Here is a 19,957-nt window from a genome sequence, read left to right as displayed (position 1 = left end):
CATCTAGAGCAGACATGGGCAAACTACGGCCCGCGGGCCACATACGGCCCGTTAGGCTTTTTAATCCGGCCCGCCGAACTTGTCCAAATCATAGTAAAAACCTCCTTTTTTTTCCCCTTTCCCTGCAATGCCCACGTTTTCCCAATAGATGGCGCACTCAAAACACATTGACCGTTTCCTTAACGCCGAAGGACGGATATATCCGTCCTCAGCAGCTGCTAGTTCGCGCATGAGGACGGATATATCCGTCCTGTGATGGCGCGGGTACTGCCAGTGTACCCACGCGATCAGCGGCAGGAGCACGGCTGTTATACACAGCCTGGCTCCTGCTGCAACTGCCGGAATCGAAGCGCGCTCCGATTCCGGCAGTTTAACCCATTAAATGCCGCTGTCAATAGTGACAGCGGCATCTAATGTGTTTGACAGAGGGAGGGAGCTCCCTCTGTCACCCGATCGGCGCCCCCGCAAACAAATCGCGGGTCGCCGTCGGGTTTCCATGACAGCCGGGGGTCTAACAAAGACCCCCAGGTCTGTCTTCCGCAACTGCCTGTTTGGCGATGCCGGAGGCATGACCTAACAGGTTGCCTGTCAGTTTTACACTGACAGGCAATAATGCTTTGGTATACTAAGTATACCAAAGCATTATATATGCGATCGGCACATCGCATAGTGAAGTCCCCTGGTGGGACTTAAAAAAAAAATGTCAATCAGTTAAATAAAGTTTGTTGAAAAAAAATAAAATAATTACAGTCAAAATCAAATAAAACTACTTTTTTTGCCCAAAAAGTGGTTTTATTCAGTAAAAGTGTCAAAACAAATAACACATACACATATATGGTATCCCCGCGATCATAACAACTTGACCAATAAAATGAACACATTAATGAAACCGCCGGATGTACGGCGTCCAAAAAACCCGCAAAAAAAACGGCAAAATTCTCTCTTTTCTCCCATTCCCCCCATAAAAAATAAAATAAAAGTTAATCTATAAGTCCTATGTACCCCAAAATAGTACTAATGAAAACTACGCATTGGCCCGCAAAAATCAAGCCCACATACGGTCACATCGACGGAAAAATAAAAAAATGACGGCTCTTGGAACGCGGCGATGCAAAAACAAGTAATTTTTTTCTAAAAGGGTTTTTATTGTGCAAACATAGGAAAACATATAAAACCTTTACATATTTGGTATCCCCGTAATCGTGCCGACCCGTAGAATAAAGTTAACATGTTATTTACGCTGCATAGTAAAGGGCATAAATTTATAACGTGAAAATTAATGCTGGAATAGCTGCTTATTTTCAATTCTCTCCTAAAATAAAGTTAATAAAAGTTAATCAATATATTGTAAGCATCTAAAAATGGTGCAATTACAAAATACAACTCGTCCCGCAAAAAACAAGCCCTTATACGGCTATGTCGACGTAATAAAAAAAAAGTTACGACTCTTGGAATGCGACCATGAAAAAACAAAAAATAATCCTTGGTCATTAACGTGCAAAATGGCCCGGTCATTAAGGGGTTAATGTGGCGCGTATTTCTCTTTATTTCACTTTAATTTTCACTTCGTTTCACGTCACCATTAAGCCCTTCGGTTTTCAAAGAGTACAATATCAGCCGTCACTTTGCCACGAAGCATGCAAACTATGCTAGCAAGCAGTCAACACAAGAACGGGCGGCTACTGCTCAGAGGTTGGCAGCTAATTTACAGAGTCAACAGAACTTTTTTCTTGATAAATCACAGTGCGTATGTTATTTTAATCTATTTACATTTCCTCCTCCCAGTATCTGCGAAATAGTATGTAAATGCCATATCTTGCATATTCCTTGAGACAAATTTATTAACTGATAAGGGCTATTTTTCACATTTGAAAGACAGTTAATAAATTGGGTTGTAGTGTTCTTACTGTGCTATGAGGTTTGCACACACTACATTTAATGCTTTAGTATATCCGGCCCAAACACTCCCTCCAAATGCTCCTGGCCCGGCCCCTCTGTCAAATTTTAGAACCCATTGTGGCCCGCGAGTCAAAAAGTTTGCCCACCCCTGATCTAGAGGTATAATGGGAATTTTTAGTTTTATTTGGTAGTTTTTTTTTTTTAATGTCAATTGGGACAAAATGGGAAATAAAATAAAATGTTAGAAAGTAAATACCCAGGCGAGAGGAGAAGGCAGGAAGAAAAGGGACTTCATTAAAATCAACAGAGGTGTGGTATATTTGAAAGCACTCTCCAATGCAGAGGGCCGGTTTAGAGGGGCAGGTCTCACAGTAGCAAGTGGTGTCTTTCCTAATGCCCCTCATCGAGCAAACTCGACACCTTCTTTTGAGCCTCCTTTTCTTTTCAGTGGGGGGGGGGGGGGTACGCCAGGGAAATGCTGGCCATGAACAATTCTTGAGCCCACTATTCCAGAAGCACTGCTGCTTCCACTGCCACCATCCCCCTTCCTGGTCGCCAAAAGTCAAAGTTTTAATAATTTTTACTTGAAAATCAAGAAAAGTCCCCCTATGGCCTGCACTTTTATACAGAACAAACAAATTATATAGTGCCACTTGTGTCAGGTATACAGCCAATTTCTTATACCAGGTTCTTGATTTTCTGAGGGCATTGTAGGGCTTCAGAACCTGGTCCGAAAGATCCACCCCTCCCATGAACTGGTTGTAGTCCTGGATACACACAGGCTTGATGGTCTGCTCTGTGGTTCCTCGCACTGGGACTGGGCTGGATCGGTCTGCATGTAGCACAGTGGTCAATACCAGGACATCACGCTTGTCCTTGTATTTGACCAGCAGAAAATGGTTGCTGCAAACAGCCCTGCTTTCCCCTCGGCGCACTGTATGCTTTACAAAGTCCTTGGGGAGACCCTTTTGGTTTCTCCTAATTGTGCCGCATGCTGCGGTTCCTCTAGCAGCACGGCACTTCAAAAGGGGGCACTATTATAAAAGTTGTCAATATATAGATGGTATCCCTGGTCCATTAAGGGGTGCAGCAAATCCCATACTATCTTCCCACTTATTCCTAGGACAGGGGGACAGTCTGGGGACTCCATTGCAGAATCTTTTCCCTCATAGATTCTGAATTTAAAAGTGTTTCCGGACACGCTTTCACACACTTTATACAGCTTCACGCCATAAATAGACCTTTTGTTGGGCAGGTACTGGCGGAAGTGTAGCCTGCCCTTAAAATGCACCAAGGATTCGTCCACTGCAATGCATTTCTGTGGGGTGTAAATCTCTCTAAATTTGGAATTGTAGTGGTTCACTACAGGTCTAATTTTAAACTGTCTGTCAAAACTGGGGTCATTTGTGGGTGGGCATTCCTCATTGTTGTTGTAATGCAGGAACCGTAGCAGGATCTCGAAACGAGCCCTAGGCATGGTGAGGTGGTAAAGTGGGCAATGGTGTAGCAGATCAATGCTCCAATAGGAGCGAATAGTGGGCTTTTTTTGTAATGCCCATGTTAAAGAGGCTCTGTCACCACATTATAAGTGCCCTATCTCCTATATAAGGAGATCGGCGCTATAATGTAGGTGACAGTAATGCTTTTTATTTAGAAAAACGATCTATTTTAAACCACTTTATGAGCGATTTTTCGCTTTATGCTAATGAGTTTCTTAATGCCCAAGTGGGCGTGTTTTTACTTTTGACCAAGTGGGCGTTGTACAGAGTGTATGACGCTGACCAATCAGTGACCAGTCAGCGTCATGCACTCCTCTCCATTCATTTACACAGCAGCATCGCGTTCTTACTAGAACACGATGTGCAGCCACATACACAGACATTAACGTTAATCAAGTGTCCTGATAGTGAATATACATGCCCTCCAGCCTGGACGTAATGTGTATTCAGAATCCTGACACTTCTGAATCTTTTCTGTGAGATTCCAGCAAGCCACGCGTAACGAGATTTCGTTTCCCTTGCTGGAAATCTCACAGAAAAGATTCAGAAGTGTCAGGATTCTGAATACACATGACGTCCAGGCTGGAGGGCATGTATATTCATTATCAGGACACTTTATTAACGTTAATGTCTGTGTATGTGGCTGCACATCGTGTTCTAGTAAGAACACGATGCTGCTGTGTAAATTAATGGAGAGGAGTGCATGATGCTGATTGGTCAGCGTCATACACTCCTCTGTAAAACGCCCACTTGGTTGAAAGTAAAAACACGCCCACTTGGGCATTAAGAAACTCATTAGCATAAACCAAAATCACTAATAAAGTGGTTCATCACTAGATGTATCACTTGAGGATGACGACATCAAAAATGTCACCTCATCTCCACTGTCAGACTCTAACTCTGCACAGAACAAGGCGTACGCCTCTTCAGCAGTGAACACCCGCTTTGTCATTGTAAATAATAACGTAGTTTTTAACTCACTGAACCTCTAACCCTAATTAGCTCTACCTAATACCCTGACGCTAAATTATTTTTAACTAGCCCCGACCCTACCTAACCTTAAACCACGTACACTCTAAGAAGCAAGACTGATACTATCCCTAACTAATTTATTATCCCTGTCACTCACTGACAAACTTTTTTTTCTAGGTTTGTTTTTTTTATGTTTTTTTTTTTTTACATTTTTTTAGGGTTTTTACAAGAACAAAAAAAATACAGAAAAACCCACCAAAGGGGTTTCACATGCAGTCTGGCTGACTGAACTGATTCAGTGATGTCTGTCACTAGGCAACAGAGGATACTGATGGGGTGATGGGACACACTTGGGTGCTGATGGGGCACACTTGGGTGCTGATGGGGCACACTTGGGTGCTGATGGGGCACAGGAGGTCACTGGTCAGCACAGGGGGTGACTGATCAGGCTGTGCGGGTATATTTCTTTCACAAAAGTAATTTAGAATCCGTCTCTGATCTCCTCTCAAAACCAACAGAGGAGATCAGAGCCGGAGACTATAGAAAAACAAGTCTTGCTTACGTCACTCCACTGTGATTGGTCTGTCTGTACTGACAGACCAATCACAGCAATCGCCGACAGGGGACCACTGTGATTGGTCCCCTGTCGGCTAGCTCTGTTGCTAAGCAGTCTCAGACAGCAGTTTGCAGTGAACTGTCACCTTGTCCCGCGGTGCTGTGACACTTTAACTGCATCACGTACATGCACGTGGCAATGCGCTAACCGGCCGCATTCCCCAACGTGCATGTACGTGAAAATGCTGGAAGGGGTTAAAAGATATAAACATAGTACATCAGTTCAGACTTAAAGAGGCTCTGTTACCACATTATAAGTGGCCTATATTGTACATAATGTGATCAGCGCTGTAATGTAGATTACAGCAGTGTTTTTTATTTAGAAAAACGATCATTTTTGATGGAGTTATGACCTATTTTAGCTTTATACTAATGAGTTTCTCAATGGACAACTGGGCGTGTTTTACTTTTTGACCAAGTGGGCGTTGTGGAGAGAAGTGTATGACGCTGACCAATCAGCGTCATACACTTCTCTCCATTCATTTACACTGCACTAGCGATATAGCTATATCGCTATATGCAGCCATATACACAAACACTAACATTACTGCAGTGTCCTGACAATGAATATACATTACCTCCAGCCAGGACATGATGTGATTTCAGAATCCTGACACTTCTGTAGCGTCTCTGGGAGTTACAGCATAGCAGGCGTAGTCTCGCGAGGTTACGCTGTAAGCTCTCATTCACAGCGAGATCTCGTTGTGCTGTGCTGTAAATCACAGAGACGCTACAGAAGTGGTCAGGATTCTGAATACATATCCCGTCCTGGCTGGAGGTAATGTATATTCATTGTCACGACACTGCAGTAATGTCAGTGTGTGTTTATGTGACTGTACATAGCGATATAGCTATATCGCTAGTGCAGTGTAAATGAATGGAGAAAAGTGTATGATGCTGATTAGTCACTGATTGGTCAGCGTCATACACTCCTCTGTACAACGCCCACTTGGTCATATAGTAAAACACGCCCAGTTGTCCATTGAGAAACTCATTAGCATAAAGCTAATATAGGTCATAACTCCGTCAAAAATGATTGTTTTTCTAAATAAAAAACACTGCTGTAATCTACATTACAGCGCCGATCACATCATGTACAAGATAGGCCACTTATAATGTGGTGACAGAGCCTCTTTAAAAATGATTTTCAGAATGTAGGGAAACCTTCAGAGCTATTCAGCACAGCTCAGATATTAGTCACTGGAAACCTCTGACAAAACATCCTGAAAAAAGGGTCAATCAAAAGGTAATTTTCTTGATCATGATGTGTCAGAGAATTCCGATTGATACTAAATGAAACTGCTCAATAACAAAACTATAGAGCACCTCAGGGCAAGATAACAGACTGCATGATGTGATATAATGACATCTCTATTGTTATGGCAAAATACAACGTTTGGGTGAATTTGCCTTTAAACCTATTTTGGCGTTAAATATGACAGACACCTTTGTAGGTTTTTCTTTTTGTTTATTTTAATAAAATTTTCAGATGCAGCTTCTATTTATCCTGTATACCGTACATAGAAGCTGCATCAAGCGCTATTAGCAGATGCCACCAGTTCAGCTGAACGGACGGCTCAGCTGAGAGCGGGGTCCTGTGTGTGTCTAACACACAGGGCCACCATATTAACCAGCAGTCCCGGCAGTCGGACCCCCAACAATCGAGAATGAAGGGGCCGCAGTGCTGGTTTGGTTACTGAATCCTCTTCACCGTTTTTCACTGCAAATCGCTGCCCCGGCCACTCGGCTGTGCAGAGAACGGCTGTATGGCCCCGTTCATTTGAATGGAGCAGTGTTGTAGGTCCCTGCATAGCAGGGCGCCAGGAGTGCCGCTGTGCAGAGAAAAACTGAGAAAGAGACAGTGTGCTGAAGCAGTGCTGTGGCCCCCTTTAATCTCAGGATTGTTGCGGATCTCAGCAGTCCGACCACCACCGATCATAAAGTAATGGCGTATCCTAGCGATCTACCATTACTTTGTGTGATGGGAACAGAGAATGACACAACACTGAGTTAGAAGAAAAGACACTTTCAAATTGATATTTTGCGGGGAATACAAGTATTTACTAAACCAGACGTCAGGAGAGCTGGTCGGTCCTTTAAGCACAAGAACACACAGTTTAGACACTTTTCAACAAGCAAACCTCAAAAACGATGACCATCGCCCTAAACCCTTGTACATCAAACTGCACCAATTTATGTGTCATATCAAGAAAAAAAGGACAGTGAATTTGTATCATATTTATATAAAAGTTACATTTTACCACACAGTCTGAGAAAGGGTCTATTCACACACTGCAAAATTGCTGCGGTTTTTCGGTAGAAGAAAAAAATAAATCTGTGCACAACTGGAGAAATGCTGCAGAATTTCTAATCCACAGCATGTCATTATGTTATGGATTTTTTTTTTAAATTCTGTATGTAAAATGAGAAATGTCCACGTATAAAAAGGGACCACATGTAACAAGGTCATTTACCTTAAAATAACACATTATATTACCAACATGACCAATTTCTACCAGCTTAAAGGGAAACTGTCACCAGCATTTCACCTATTGAACTTTACTTCTCCCTCACTGGCCGCTGCTATAAAAAGTTCATTGCCGTTATCCCCTCCTAAACTCCTCTTCCGACTGTAAATATTGGTCTGCAAACGTTTTGCGCCTTTTATCGTAATTATGCGGTGTCCCTTTGTGCGCACACACCAGAAGAGGACATCAATGCACAAGCGCAGGATTTTGTGTGCTGGGGGAAGGCGAGGAGCTGTCAATCAAAAGTAAGGAGGCGGTGCAAACTCGGAAAGACTTGAGGAATGAAGATATGACTCTTTCCAAACGAAGATTTGACTCTTTTCTGCTCATTAGCATACGGTGTGGGAACACTAAAAAGCTGAATACTAAAGATACAGAGCCGACTAAGAAGACAATTATAGGTTATATAGAAATGATTTTTCACCCACTACCACCAGGTATAGTCGGTTTAATAGGTGAAATGCTGGTGACAGGTTCCCTTTAAAGGCTCTGTTACCAGATTATAAGTGCCCTATCTCCTACATAATCTGATCGGCGCTGTAATGTAGATAACAGTGTTTTTTATTTTGAAAAACGATCATTTTTGAGAAAGTTATGAACAATTTTAGATTTATGCTAATTCGTTTCTTGATGACCAACTAGGCGTTTTTTAACTTTTGACCAAGTGGGCGTTGTGAAGAGAAGTGTATGACGCTGACCAATCAGCCTCATAAACTTCTCTTCATTCATGTCCATCTGTACTCACAGCACAGAGTGATCTCGCGAGATCACGCTTTGCGGTCACTTACTCCAACAGTAACTTCACCGAAGTGTCTTGAGAGTGACTATATAGGGAATATGGACAAAAATGACGGGAGACAGCGCTCCTCCTAGATCTGTGTCGTTCAATGTCGAAGCCGGCTGCCACCCACTGGGTTCCCTGGGAGGATGGATCCTCTTTGTAGGAATCAAATTGGTATGAAAGGTAGAAGAAAAAATTGCAGTATTTACGGTATCGGCGCCAGGCATGTAGGAAATAATGATGACAGATGGTTTTATGTTTAAAAGGAATTTGTTCTTTATTCAGTGGACGACGCACTTCTGGACCGTATCAGTCCCTTCATCAGGTCCTGTCATCATCATTATTTCCTACCTGCCTGGCGCCAATACTGCAACTTTTTCTTCTACCTTTCGTACCAATTTGAGAGTGAATAGACATCGCCTCCAGCCAGGATGCGATGTCTATTCACACTCCCGACACTTTGGTAAAGTTGCTGTGGGACTTCCTCATAGCACAGCGTACCTCGCGAGATCACGCTGTGCGAGTAAGTCCCACAGAAACTATACTGAAATGACGGGAGTATGAATAGACATCGCATCCTGGCTGGAGGTAAAGTCTATTCACTCTCAAGACACTTCGCTAAAGTTACTGTGGGAGTGACAGCACAGCGTGATCTCGCGACATCACGTTGTGCTGTGAGTACAGATGGACATGAATGAAGAGAAGTGTATGACGCTGATTGGTCAGCGTCATACACTTGTCTTTACAACGCCCACTTGGTCAAAAGTTAAAACACGCCCAGTTGGTCATCAAGAAACGAATTAGCATAAATCTAAAACTGTTCATAACTTGCTCAAAAATTATCGTTTTTCAAAATAAAAACCCCTGTTATCTACATTACAGCGCCAATCAGATTATGTAGGAGATAGGGCACTTATAATGTGGTGAAAGAGCCTCTTTAATATCAGCTATATAAAAGAGCAAGTCAACTGGACAGTGTTACACCACCTCATAGCATCGAACATAATAATTGCGCATGCAAATATATTATTGACCACAGCCGTCGCCAGTTATTAAGGCCATTTGATGCACATTTTTTTATATACACACACTATATATATATATATATATTTATTTATAACCCCCTATAGGTAATAGTACTGTGTATCTGTCCATGTACACAGCTATTCATTGCACAATTTTTCGCAGAGGATCTTTTCCCTATTTCCACTAATAAGCATCCATCGTCAGTTTCATAGCCTGGACCATTACAGTGTATCAAATCGTACAGAGAACATTAGAAACAGATCACACATGAGTAACATGGTTATAATGTATCACCTTCCAGGTCTACTGAAGCAGACATTTTTTTTTTCTCAGTTTCTCTCTTATCTGCGAAGAATAAGCAGCTCCTGCACAACTCCCGATCCAAGCACACCGCATGAACCCAAGCGTAGCGTAAAACAGCGCCCCCTAGCCTTCAAGTTATCGAGTGACGGCCACGGCAGCCATTTTTCTTAAGGGAACATCAGGACGTTCCAAAACCGGAGTTACAAATCATCCTAAATACCGGCTTAGCTTGCAATACCTTCTCTAATGCACAACACATAGAACAATGAATGTTAATGAGCCTAGCTAGCTCTAATTCACAACATAAAAAATATTAGGTTATGACTTTTTCCAGACCCAAATCAAACATGGCGTTTTTTTTCTACAGCTTTCTGTATCACGTGACAAGCCCTAATATAACTCAGCGTGCCCACCCGCGGAGACAAAGAACACTCCCAGCGGAGGCATTTCCATTTCAACATGTGAAACTTTATTGACAAGCGGACGGACAAAGCACACGGTATTTCCGATGTTTCGTTATTGCATCGCTTGTCTTTATAGGACCGTCTCGCTGGGTTGCCCGGGCCTCTGTTTGTCCGTTCCCTCGTAGGCAGGCCAGAATAACGGCTTGTGTGTTTAGTCTACGGCTGTTACAAAGGACGTTTACAGCGGGCCGGCCGGCGGGTGTCAGGCGAGAGAGGTGAGTCTGCGCGCCAAGAGCTCAGCGTGTTGTGAAAAAAAGAAATAAACGAGACGGCGGGAGAATGTGTGGTCGATAAGTGAAAGTGGCGCGGTGTCTGCTGAGCGCCAATGAGGATATTCGGAGAGGAGTAGTGACCGCGCCGTCATGTGTCAGGAATCCCCTCCTCCCCCTACGGTTAAGTTCTCTACCTTTAGTCCCTAAATGAGCAATGACTTGGTGTTGAGGACTCTGGTGTCTTCGGTACCTTGAAGTCCTGAGTTTTGATTCCGGAGCGTTTATCTCCCACCCACACTGGAGGTGGCATGTGTACCCACATGATTGGTGGTGTGCCAGGAGAACTACAAATAACACCGCATCCCGCAGCTTGTCACCATCTACAGCTGATGAATTATTCCTGTGGCTGGTGATTCGCTGTCTCCAATGCTCGTGTGTTTGTATAAGTTGCTTATTAGTAGAGGATGATGAAGTGGTCGCCCAGACCAAGATTATTTCCCTCCTGGGTATAAAGAGGATCTGTCATAGGTGCACTTGAAGTTCTAAACTGAATGGACTATGGCTCAGCGGACTGAGAGTGTCTATGCACCCACATCCGCCACAAGCTTGGCAAGAAAGGTGAGGTGCCCACTGCCAAGTGGTGTATCCAGAGGTGTAGCTAGGTCTCCAGCACCCGGGGCAAAGATTCAGATTGGCGCGCCCCCCAACTTCTTTCCCGACATCTCCTTCCCCCTCGCCATGTTTGCTTTCTCTACCAATCAATGAGGTGTAATTTTTTTTCACTATTTTTTTAATGTAACTTGAGCATAAACACATTTCTATGTTTTACAAGCAATATCGTTCTATAAGGTAGTTTAACATAACGATAAGTTAAAAGAAAATAAGGAGGCCACACGCTGCCCCCCTTGTAGATAGTGCCACACGCTGCCCCCCTTGTAGATAGTGCCACACGCTGCCCCCCTTGTAGATAGTGCCACACACGCTGCCCCCTTGTAGATAGTGCCACACACGCTGCCCCCCTTGTATATAGTGCCACACTGCCACTGTAGCCTACCGCTACCACACTCCAATCCGACTGATGTGACTCACCGTTAGGAGGAGGCAGGAGGTCTTGCGGCGTCTTGACTGGGGTCGGTGCCAGCCCGGCAGTGGACCAGTCCAGTCACTTGACCTGAGTCATCTGACCTCATGTCACTGACATGCGGTCAGATGACTGGATTGGTCCACTCCTGGGCTGGCACCGACCCCATTCAAGACGCCGCCGCAAGACCTCCTGCCTCTTCCTAACGCTGCTTCAGCCATCCGGCATACAGGGTGCCTGTCAGCAGCGATCAGCTGTTTTAATACGGCTGCTCTGCGGTGCCACCCCTTCCCTACCTCCGAGTTGCGCCCGGGGCACATTTCCAGCCTCCCCCCCCCCCCCCGCTACACCCCTGGATGTAGTATGATAAGTTGTTTTTTAACCCTAAATGATGAGAGAAATATTCCAACATACTTTTTACATTTTGCGCTGCTCGTGCAGCACCAGTCCTCCGCTGCTTCTTGTCATTGCATAGTGACCAAGTCGTAACTGTGGCCACTGATTGGCTTATGACCTGTCACCTCTGTTCCATGACGGTGATACTGATTAATTGGGGTGGCAATAGGACCGAGTTAAAATGGTAAGTAGTTTACAGTGCCCATGCGGGTCCATGCTTCCTTTTTTCCGATGCCTTATGAATCTGGGAGGTATTCTCCCATAGAAGCTTCACATGGCGGCAGCAGCAGCACTGACTGCTCCGTGTTCTCCTTGTACTCGGCTATGTGATATACAGCATCATGCAGGAATTAGACTGGATTAGATCCTGCCATTTTAGGGTTGCCATTACGTGGAAACCCTGGGGTTTAACTGAACCAAACTCACTTCACCATTGAGTTCCTGGATTAGGCCAAGTTCACACCATGTTTGGCCATTGAGTTGACCGCAATCGTCTGAAAATATGGTACTTATTTTTTATATACTGGAAGCCAATGACATAATTGTATAGGCGTACATTTGCACGCTTTAGGAGGAGTTCAGATGTGATGGAAAATTTATAGTGCAATACACGTGGATGGGGCTTTTAAAACCTGACTTCTACATAGTGGAAATAATTTGCAGAACATGATGTGATCAAACTTATCGCGAGCTTGATCTTACATGAACACAAATAATGATGTCCGTACACGTTTGGCCGGCAGTCCTCCCCCCCCATTTACACACAAGTCAGGTTTCCACAATGGACGAAAGCTCATTCGGGCTCAGTTCACATGTCATTTTTCAGGCACGTCTGAGGGATAGGTCAGGAGTATTCTATATGTTTCCCTGGTAAGTCATACATTGGCCATTGATTCCCGTTGTAAAAAGAGAACGTGTGCCATGCCGTATCAGTTTCTTTTACTTTCTCCCACTGTATAGAAAGGCATGGTAAACCACGCTTTTCTATGCAGTGAAACAGAAGGTGTGCATTACACAGATTACATTCTTGCACTGTTAATAATTGGTGTTTCCAACATACTCAAAAATGTCGTCTTTTTGTCACTTGTACAGTTATTCATTAGTCGTATCTCTGAATGTTATGAAAACCTTCACCATTTATGACCATCATAATTCTATCGTTCCATCAATCACAAACTTTTCATTCCAATATTTTCAAATGTATGTATTTGTTTTTACCCCCAGACTGAAGGAATCCATTGTGATCCAGGGATGTAATAGAACTTAATATGGGTAAGCAATGCTTGTATTGTTCCTTCTTATTAAAGAAATATGTAATCTATAATACTCCACTTTGTCGCTGTAACCATTGGCATCAATGTTCAGTTACTAATGACATGTATCCCATAATGTGTTAGCTAGGACGATCTATAGAGGCCTTGTTTAGAACATGTGGCGGATTTGTTACAGACTGTTCTGCAGCAAATCTTCTTGTGTTACGTGTAGACCCCCGCAGAATTCACCCCGTCTACGTTGAAAATGGTGAAATCCGCTGTCGATCTCCATACAGAATGAGCAGGCTGCAGATTTTAAAATCCGCAGCATGCTCTGATGTCGGTCTGGAAAATGCTCTACAGCATGCGGATGAGATTTGTTTTGAAATTTCTTCCGCATGGCTGGTACTGTAATCAGCTTCAGGTTTTCCATGTGCAAATCCGCACTAGAAATCTACAGTATGTCTGTCCGGTGTTTCTTATTGTACAGCATTCGGGGGAAAAATGACCGCTTTTTAGAGGATCCAGGAGTGCAGAAATTACATTGAAAGCTTTTTGAGAAATGCCTAGGGATGAGTTCTTCATATAGTTTCAGAGCAGGGTGGTTATCATTGTGAAACTGGGTTGCGATCAGATCTCACTAACTGTAATGTAGGTGAATCTGGATACGGAATATGGCGCCCCTCCAAAAGAGTACTTTTGTTTTCCAGGTTCCTTGAATATTTGTGTGAGCAGAAATCACGGCATGCCCCAGCACACTCCATGTTATGGAAAATGCTGTGCTTCATTGGCATCATACGACCGCACATTGAGTGCTTCACGGGTCCTTTCTGTGTGGTTTTGTTCTACTTCCATACTATATGCGGGAGATCCAAGTACAAAGGAGAAGTTAAAGAGACTCTGTCACCACATTATAAGTGCCCTGTCTCCTATATAAGGAGATGGGCGCTGTAATGTAGGTGACAATAATGCTTTTTATTTAAAAAAACGATCTTTTTTCACAAAGTTAGGAGCGATTTAAGTTTATGCTAATGAGCTTTCTTAATGCCCAAGTGGGCGTACTTTTACTTTCGACCAAGTGGGCGTTGTACAGAGGAGTGCATGACGCTGACCAATCGGCATCATGCACTCCTCTCCATTCATTTACACTGCACTAGCGATATAGTTATATCACTATGTGCAGCCTCATACACAAACCCTAACATTACTAGTGTCCTGATAATGAATACACATGACCATCCAGCCTGGACGTCATGTGTACTCAGAATCCTGACACTTCTGAATCTTTTTTTTGTGAGATTCCAGCAACGGATACGAAATCTCGCGAGATCTCGGAGCTAAACGAGATTTGGTTTCACTTGCCGGAATCTCACAAAAAAAGATTCAGAAGTGTCAGGATTCTGAGTACACATGACGTCCAGGCTGGATGGTCATGTGTATTCATTATCAGGACACTGTAGTAATGTTAGGGTTTGTGTATGAGGCTGCACATAGTGATATAACTATATCGCTAGTGCAGTGTAAATGAATGGAAAGGAGTGCATGATGCCGATTGGTCAGCGTCATGCACTCCTCTGTACAACGCCCACTTGGTCGAAAGTAAAAGTACGCCCACTTGGGCATTAAGAAAGGTCATTAGCATAAACTTAAATCGCTCCTAACTTTGTGAAAAAAGATCGTTTTTTTAAATAAAAAGCATTATTGTCACCTACATTACAGCGCCAATCTCCTTATATAGGAGATAGGGCACTTATAATGTGGTGACAGAGCCGCTTTAAACATTAAAAAAAAAAATTTATATTGGGAGTATTGTCTTTCTCTTTTGCACTAGGAACTGTTCCCAATTTTTATGAAGAAAGATCCTGAATGTAGTGTGAAGGCAGCTGAAGTTTTAGAAGTGCGTAGTGTGTTGGATACAGAAGAGGAGAAGGGAGAGCTAGAAATCTTGTCTATTAGTAGTTTGTGCTGTTTTTGTTTTGTTTTCTACTTTTGGGAAATGTTGGAATATTCCATTAACGCTACATCTTCTTTTTTTTTTTTTGTCATTTTGCTACAGATGAAGATGTTAAAGAAATGATCTGGGAGAGTGAGAATAACACAAAATATAAAGCACATTTTAAAGATACGGCACAAGAATCTTTTTGTACTTTCAACTACAGTTTTCAGGTTGGTAAGCGTTTTGTATTTTGTGCAAGTATGGAGAAGCATTTCTAAGAAGTGTTTTTAGAACGGTTTCTGTGGGAAACGGCATTGTAGCATTTCATGTAAAAGAATCGAGACCTTTACCTTCTGATCCAAAACCTACTTGATTACTGTCCTTTGCTTTATGAAAAACTTGTGACACGCTGGGCGAAAGCAAGCTAGCTTTTACCCACAGTGGAGGTCGCCCACCTCTAAAGTCTGACCTATGTGATTATCACCAAATGACGAATTCATGTATTTCTTCTGGCATGCCGCCCCTGCAACCTGCATCAAGACCCGGGCAGTGCCCCCCAGGGAACAACTCACAGCGCACTGATAAAATAATCAATGCCCAAACCGGTACTCTGACGGGTCATGACAACTGCTGCCCTGTATTTGAGCATATGTGGAGGCCGCAGGAGCAGCTGTCAATTGTGGATCTTCTAATTGGCACGGACCTCATACCTGAGACCTCGTGGGCAGGGTTGGCACCGTCACACCCTGGGCAAAAGTGTCAAATCCATTACAGATTGTTAATATTTGTCAACTTCAAACAATTATTCCACTCTTGCCCTAAAATATGTGCAGTTTATGAACGTGTTCACTAGCCCTGTACTGTAGCCGGTTACAGATTTTCTGCTTTTCTTTTTTTTTTGTGGAGCCTAAAAGTTTTACTAATTGGTGAACTAGTTTGGTTATTGTTAATGGGTTGGTTGAATTTGCATTGCGTACTTCTGACTTCTAATCAGAATGTCTTTGGTGTAGGTCTTTCTCCTCTGTAAGTTGTATACTTTGACTCTGCATTTATGACGGTGTTTATTTTTCAGCCTGACCCTATGCATCACAGGCGTTTTGACAGATCTATTATGAAGACCCTTCATAAACCATTTTTTAGCACAGGTAAATATTCTTGCCTTCTACTAGCTAAGGCCTCATGCCCACGACTATGCATTTGTGTCTGTATATTCTCTGCAGAAATATAGAGAAACCTATAAGCACTCTAAAGACAAATGATTTTGTCGATTCCAAGGAAAGATATCTTTCCTTGGAATTGACAATCATTTGTCTTTAGAGTGCTTATAGGTTTCTCTATATTTCTATAAGTGGGGTACAACCCGAACCTCAATAGCACCAATGATTTGGAGTGCATCCGTACTACTTTGTTGTATATTATCTGCAACTGCTGATGGTATAGAACACATGCTATCCTATGGGCCGATGCAGACGCCCGTGGTTTCCGCAATCCGTGCATTGCCCGAAGTCCATGCACATCATGAGTGTGCACGATCCGTGATTGCGGAAAGCGCTCGGATGACACTGCTGCCTGTCCGTGCCGTAATCTCGGACAGTGCACACCGCTACGTAAGTGTGCATGATGCCTAAATCTTTTTCAATAGAACATCACACATGCATATTTATGATATCTGTATTGTCTTTCTACATGGGATGGTGTGTTTTTTTTTTTTTTGTTTTTTTTTTGTGTGTTCATCTAGGGAGGAGAGTGGGTGTTGAGAAACTGCTATTGTTGTTTAACCCCTTTGAGTCCACAGTCTCTCTAAGTCCTGGGTTTGATGGTAGATTGTGCTGAATAGCCGTCTGCCATTACCTGGATCAGTGTGTTATAGTGACAACTTAATCCTACTTATGTGGCACATAGCAGGAATACTTCTGTCCTTGTCACTAGACTGGTTTCAGAAGAAAATTTTTTTTTCACTTGCTAAATAAAAAAACAAATAAGTTTGGCAAAAAAATAATTCTGAAGATTTATATTCAGTGGAGGCCTGCTTACTTACCCCTTCTTTGCAACTGGCTTTTGGACATCTTGCACCTCAGGAAACCGGGGCAATAGTCACTCTTTTGGCATGAACAAATAAAACTACAACTTCATTACAAAATGAAAAATTTATATTATAACCTCATACCCAATATATTTTCTGAAAGTAGACCGCTAGCACATTGTCAAATGCGGCACTTAATACACATAGGTGCCTTTATTAGATTTGTTGCCAAATTGTAATTTTTGGTGTAAAATGCATAAGCCTTCATGTTTGTAGCTAAAATCTGACTCAAAAAAATTAGACACACAAAACTAAAAAATGTAAAATTCGAGCGGAGTTATTACATGTCACTTATGTCTGTCTATATGAAACCATCTTCACACATCAGAAGTAAGGACACCAATTTTAAAATTGGAAATTAAAAAAAAGAGTATTAATGTATAAAATGCAAGGATTACACACCTTGAAAACTGAGTATACCCTATATATTTCCTGAAAGCAAAGAGTTGCAGTTGGCTACATGCACATGTTACAGAATTTGATGCCAAAAATCTGTATAGATTAAACCGCTAATTTAATGCATTTTTAGAGGCAGATTTTACATTTTGTTGTAAGAACAGGTGTGGATTTTCTGCTGCACATTTTTTATTTTATTTTTTATAAACTTGTCCGCTACAATGCTGAGGTTGGGTTCACACGACCTATTTTCAGACGTAAACGAGGCGTATTATGTCTCGTTTTACGTCTGAAAATAAGGCTACAATACGTCGGCAAAGATCTGCCCATTCATTTGAATGGGTTTGCCGACGTACTGTGCAGACGACGTGTCGTCGTTTGACAGCTGTCAAATGACGATGCGTAAAATGACTGCCTCGGACTTCTTTGGACGTTTTTGGAGCCGTTTTCTCATAGACTCCAATGAAAACCGCTCCAAAAACGGACGTAGAAAACGCAGCGAAAAACGCGAGTTGCTCAAAAAACGTCTGAAAATCAGGGGCTGTTTTCCCTTGAAAACAGCTCCGTATTTTCAGACGTTTTTGGTCACTACGTGTGCACATACCCTAAGAAGTAAACGCACGGTAAATTGACATGTGTAATTTAAAATCCGCACCCCAGGTCAATTTACATGCAGAAAAATTCTGCAAGGTGTAGATGAGATTACTTGCGATCTTCTTTACTCTGCTGATACTACTGTATATTATGCTGCGGATTTGCCGCAGCAAAAGCCGCATGTAATGCCCATTGCGTGCATGTGGCCTTAACCTGTGGTTTACAGACATGACCATCTTAATGCAACTTTGTGACAACTGCAAATCAAAATATATTTTTTTAAATTAAATCTTACTCTGTTCACATCTGCATTGGGGTTCTGTTCTGACGTTCCGTCGGAGCTTTCCATCAGAACGGGACCCTGAACGAACACAAATTGACAGGAACGGAAACCAGAGGTTTCTGTTTCCATCACCATTGATTTCAATAGTGACCGATCCGGTGCCTGTGGTTTCAGTTTGTCTTTGTTGTGAACCGGATATGTCGTTTTGCCGGAAGCAATAGCTTAGTCGACTACGCTATTGCTTCCGGCAAAACGATTGGTCCGGTGCACAATAGAGACAAGCGGAAACAATGGGCACCGGATCCGTCACCATTTCAATCAATGGTGATGGAAACAGAAACCTCTGGTTTCTGTTCCTGTCGGTTTGTGTCTATTCAGGGTCCCGTTCTATAGGAAAGCTCAGATGGAACGTCAGAACAGAACCCCAACGCAGATGTGAACAGGGCCTTACAGTTGCTCCTAAAACTCATGTCCAAGCAGAGGCTTACACACCAACAATGCAAAGATAGATCAATGTCCGCAAAGTTAGCACATACGTCTACATCAACAGCCGCTTGAGCTGTCAATAATAAAGGCCATGCAACATTAGACCTTCATCTGCCAATGTGGTAAAAATATATAGTTTACACCCATAACCTACTATGCTAGCAAAATATTTTTTTTTAGTGCGCACGTAGCATGCCATGTGTAAACAGACCTACTGCAGAGTATCCGCTGCAGATCTACGGGGGCGGTTTTAACCCCTTGCGGGAAGACTTGTAGTTTTTATTGGTACCATTTTACAGTAGGTGCGACTTTTTGATCACTTTTTATCACATTTTTTTAAAGTCCGGATTCACAGAAAACAGCAATTTTTCCATAGTTTATGATTTCCTTTTTTACGGAGTTCACAGTGCGGGTTAAATAATGTAAAAGCTTTATAGTCTGGGTCGTTACGTACGCGGCGATACCAAATATGCGTAACTTTTTATTTTGATTTTTTTAATAGTAAAGCAGTTTGTAAGGGGAAAAGGTGGGTTTTGAATTTTTTTTTTCCCTATTAACTTTATTAAACTTTTTTTTTTTTACTAGTCCCACTAGGGGACTTTAATATGCGATAATCCGATTGCATTCATAATACCCTGCAATACTTTAAAATGGACAGGCATCTGCTAGGACATCCCTCCGGCATCAACGAGCAGGCATTCACTACAGGCAGACCTGGGGGCCTTTATTAGGCCCCCGGCTGCCATCGGAGACACAGCCTCTCGGTGATCTTATGACCGGGTGTCGGAGGGAGAGAGAGGGAGCTCGCTCCCTCTCTCCAAAACAACTCAGATGCGGTGCACGCTATTGAGTGCCGCATCTGAGGGGTTAATCAGGTGAGATCGATACTTATATCGATCTCACACCCCAGCCCTCAGCTACATCTTGCAGCTGAGAGCAGGGAGATTTGACAGCTCCCTGCTCTGTTTATTTATTCTGATGCAGCGCCGTAAAAAGGCTTATGCATCAGAATAAAGCCCATTAGTGGCCACCGTGAAAAGGTGTATTGGTGGTCACTAACGGGTTAATTTTTTTTATTTTTTTTCTGAGATGCCAATTCGGTTCTGCTCACTTTACTTCAGTGCAGCTTTTCAGTCGGGGTCCAGAACAA

At 42.8% G+C, this 19,957-nt stretch overlaps 2 protein-coding genes across 8 annotated transcripts in view; one reads left to right on the top strand and one right to left on the bottom strand.

Moving 5' to 3' along the window:
- PFKM (phosphofructokinase, muscle) overlaps positions 1-9,722 on the bottom strand; it is a 122,932-nt gene extending 113,210 nt beyond the window's left edge. Inside the window, exon 1 of the mRNA XM_075851917.1 lies at positions 9,615-9,722. Within this exon, the coding sequence (XP_075708032.1) occupies positions 9,615-9,639 (25 nt within the window). The 5' untranslated portion in view covers positions 9,640-9,722. The remainder of the gene's footprint in view (positions 1-9,614) is intronic.
- A 331-nt stretch (positions 9,723-10,053) lies between these two features.
- The window catches only part of SENP1 (SUMO specific peptidase 1), a 62,043-nt gene continuing 52,139 nt past the window's right edge, over positions 10,054-19,957 (top strand). For 3 of the 7 annotated variants that reach the window (XM_075851912.1, XM_075851915.1, XM_075851914.1), the window contains exons 1-4: positions 10,061-10,302; positions 13,001-13,048; positions 15,086-15,195; positions 16,038-16,110. In XM_075851912.1, the coding sequence (XP_075708027.1) occupies positions 13,045-13,048; positions 15,086-15,195; positions 16,038-16,110 (187 nt within the window). In that variant the 5' untranslated portion in view covers positions 10,061-10,302; positions 13,001-13,044. Of the gene's footprint in view, positions 10,303-10,330; positions 10,480-13,000; positions 13,049-15,085; positions 15,196-16,037; positions 16,111-19,957 lie in introns of those variants that run through there. The other 4 variants (XM_075851911.1, XM_075851909.1, XM_075851913.1 and 1 more) reach the window with 4 other exon arrangements.

This window comes from Rhinoderma darwinii, chromosome 2, assembly GCF_050947455.1.
Source record: "Rhinoderma darwinii isolate aRhiDar2 chromosome 2, aRhiDar2.hap1, whole genome shotgun sequence".
NCBI classification, from domain to species: domain Eukaryota; kingdom Metazoa; phylum Chordata; class Amphibia; order Anura; family Rhinodermatidae; genus Rhinoderma; species Rhinoderma darwinii.
The sequence above is the reverse complement of the archived record's forward strand: the minus strand, read 5'-3'. Positions and strand labels throughout refer to the sequence as shown.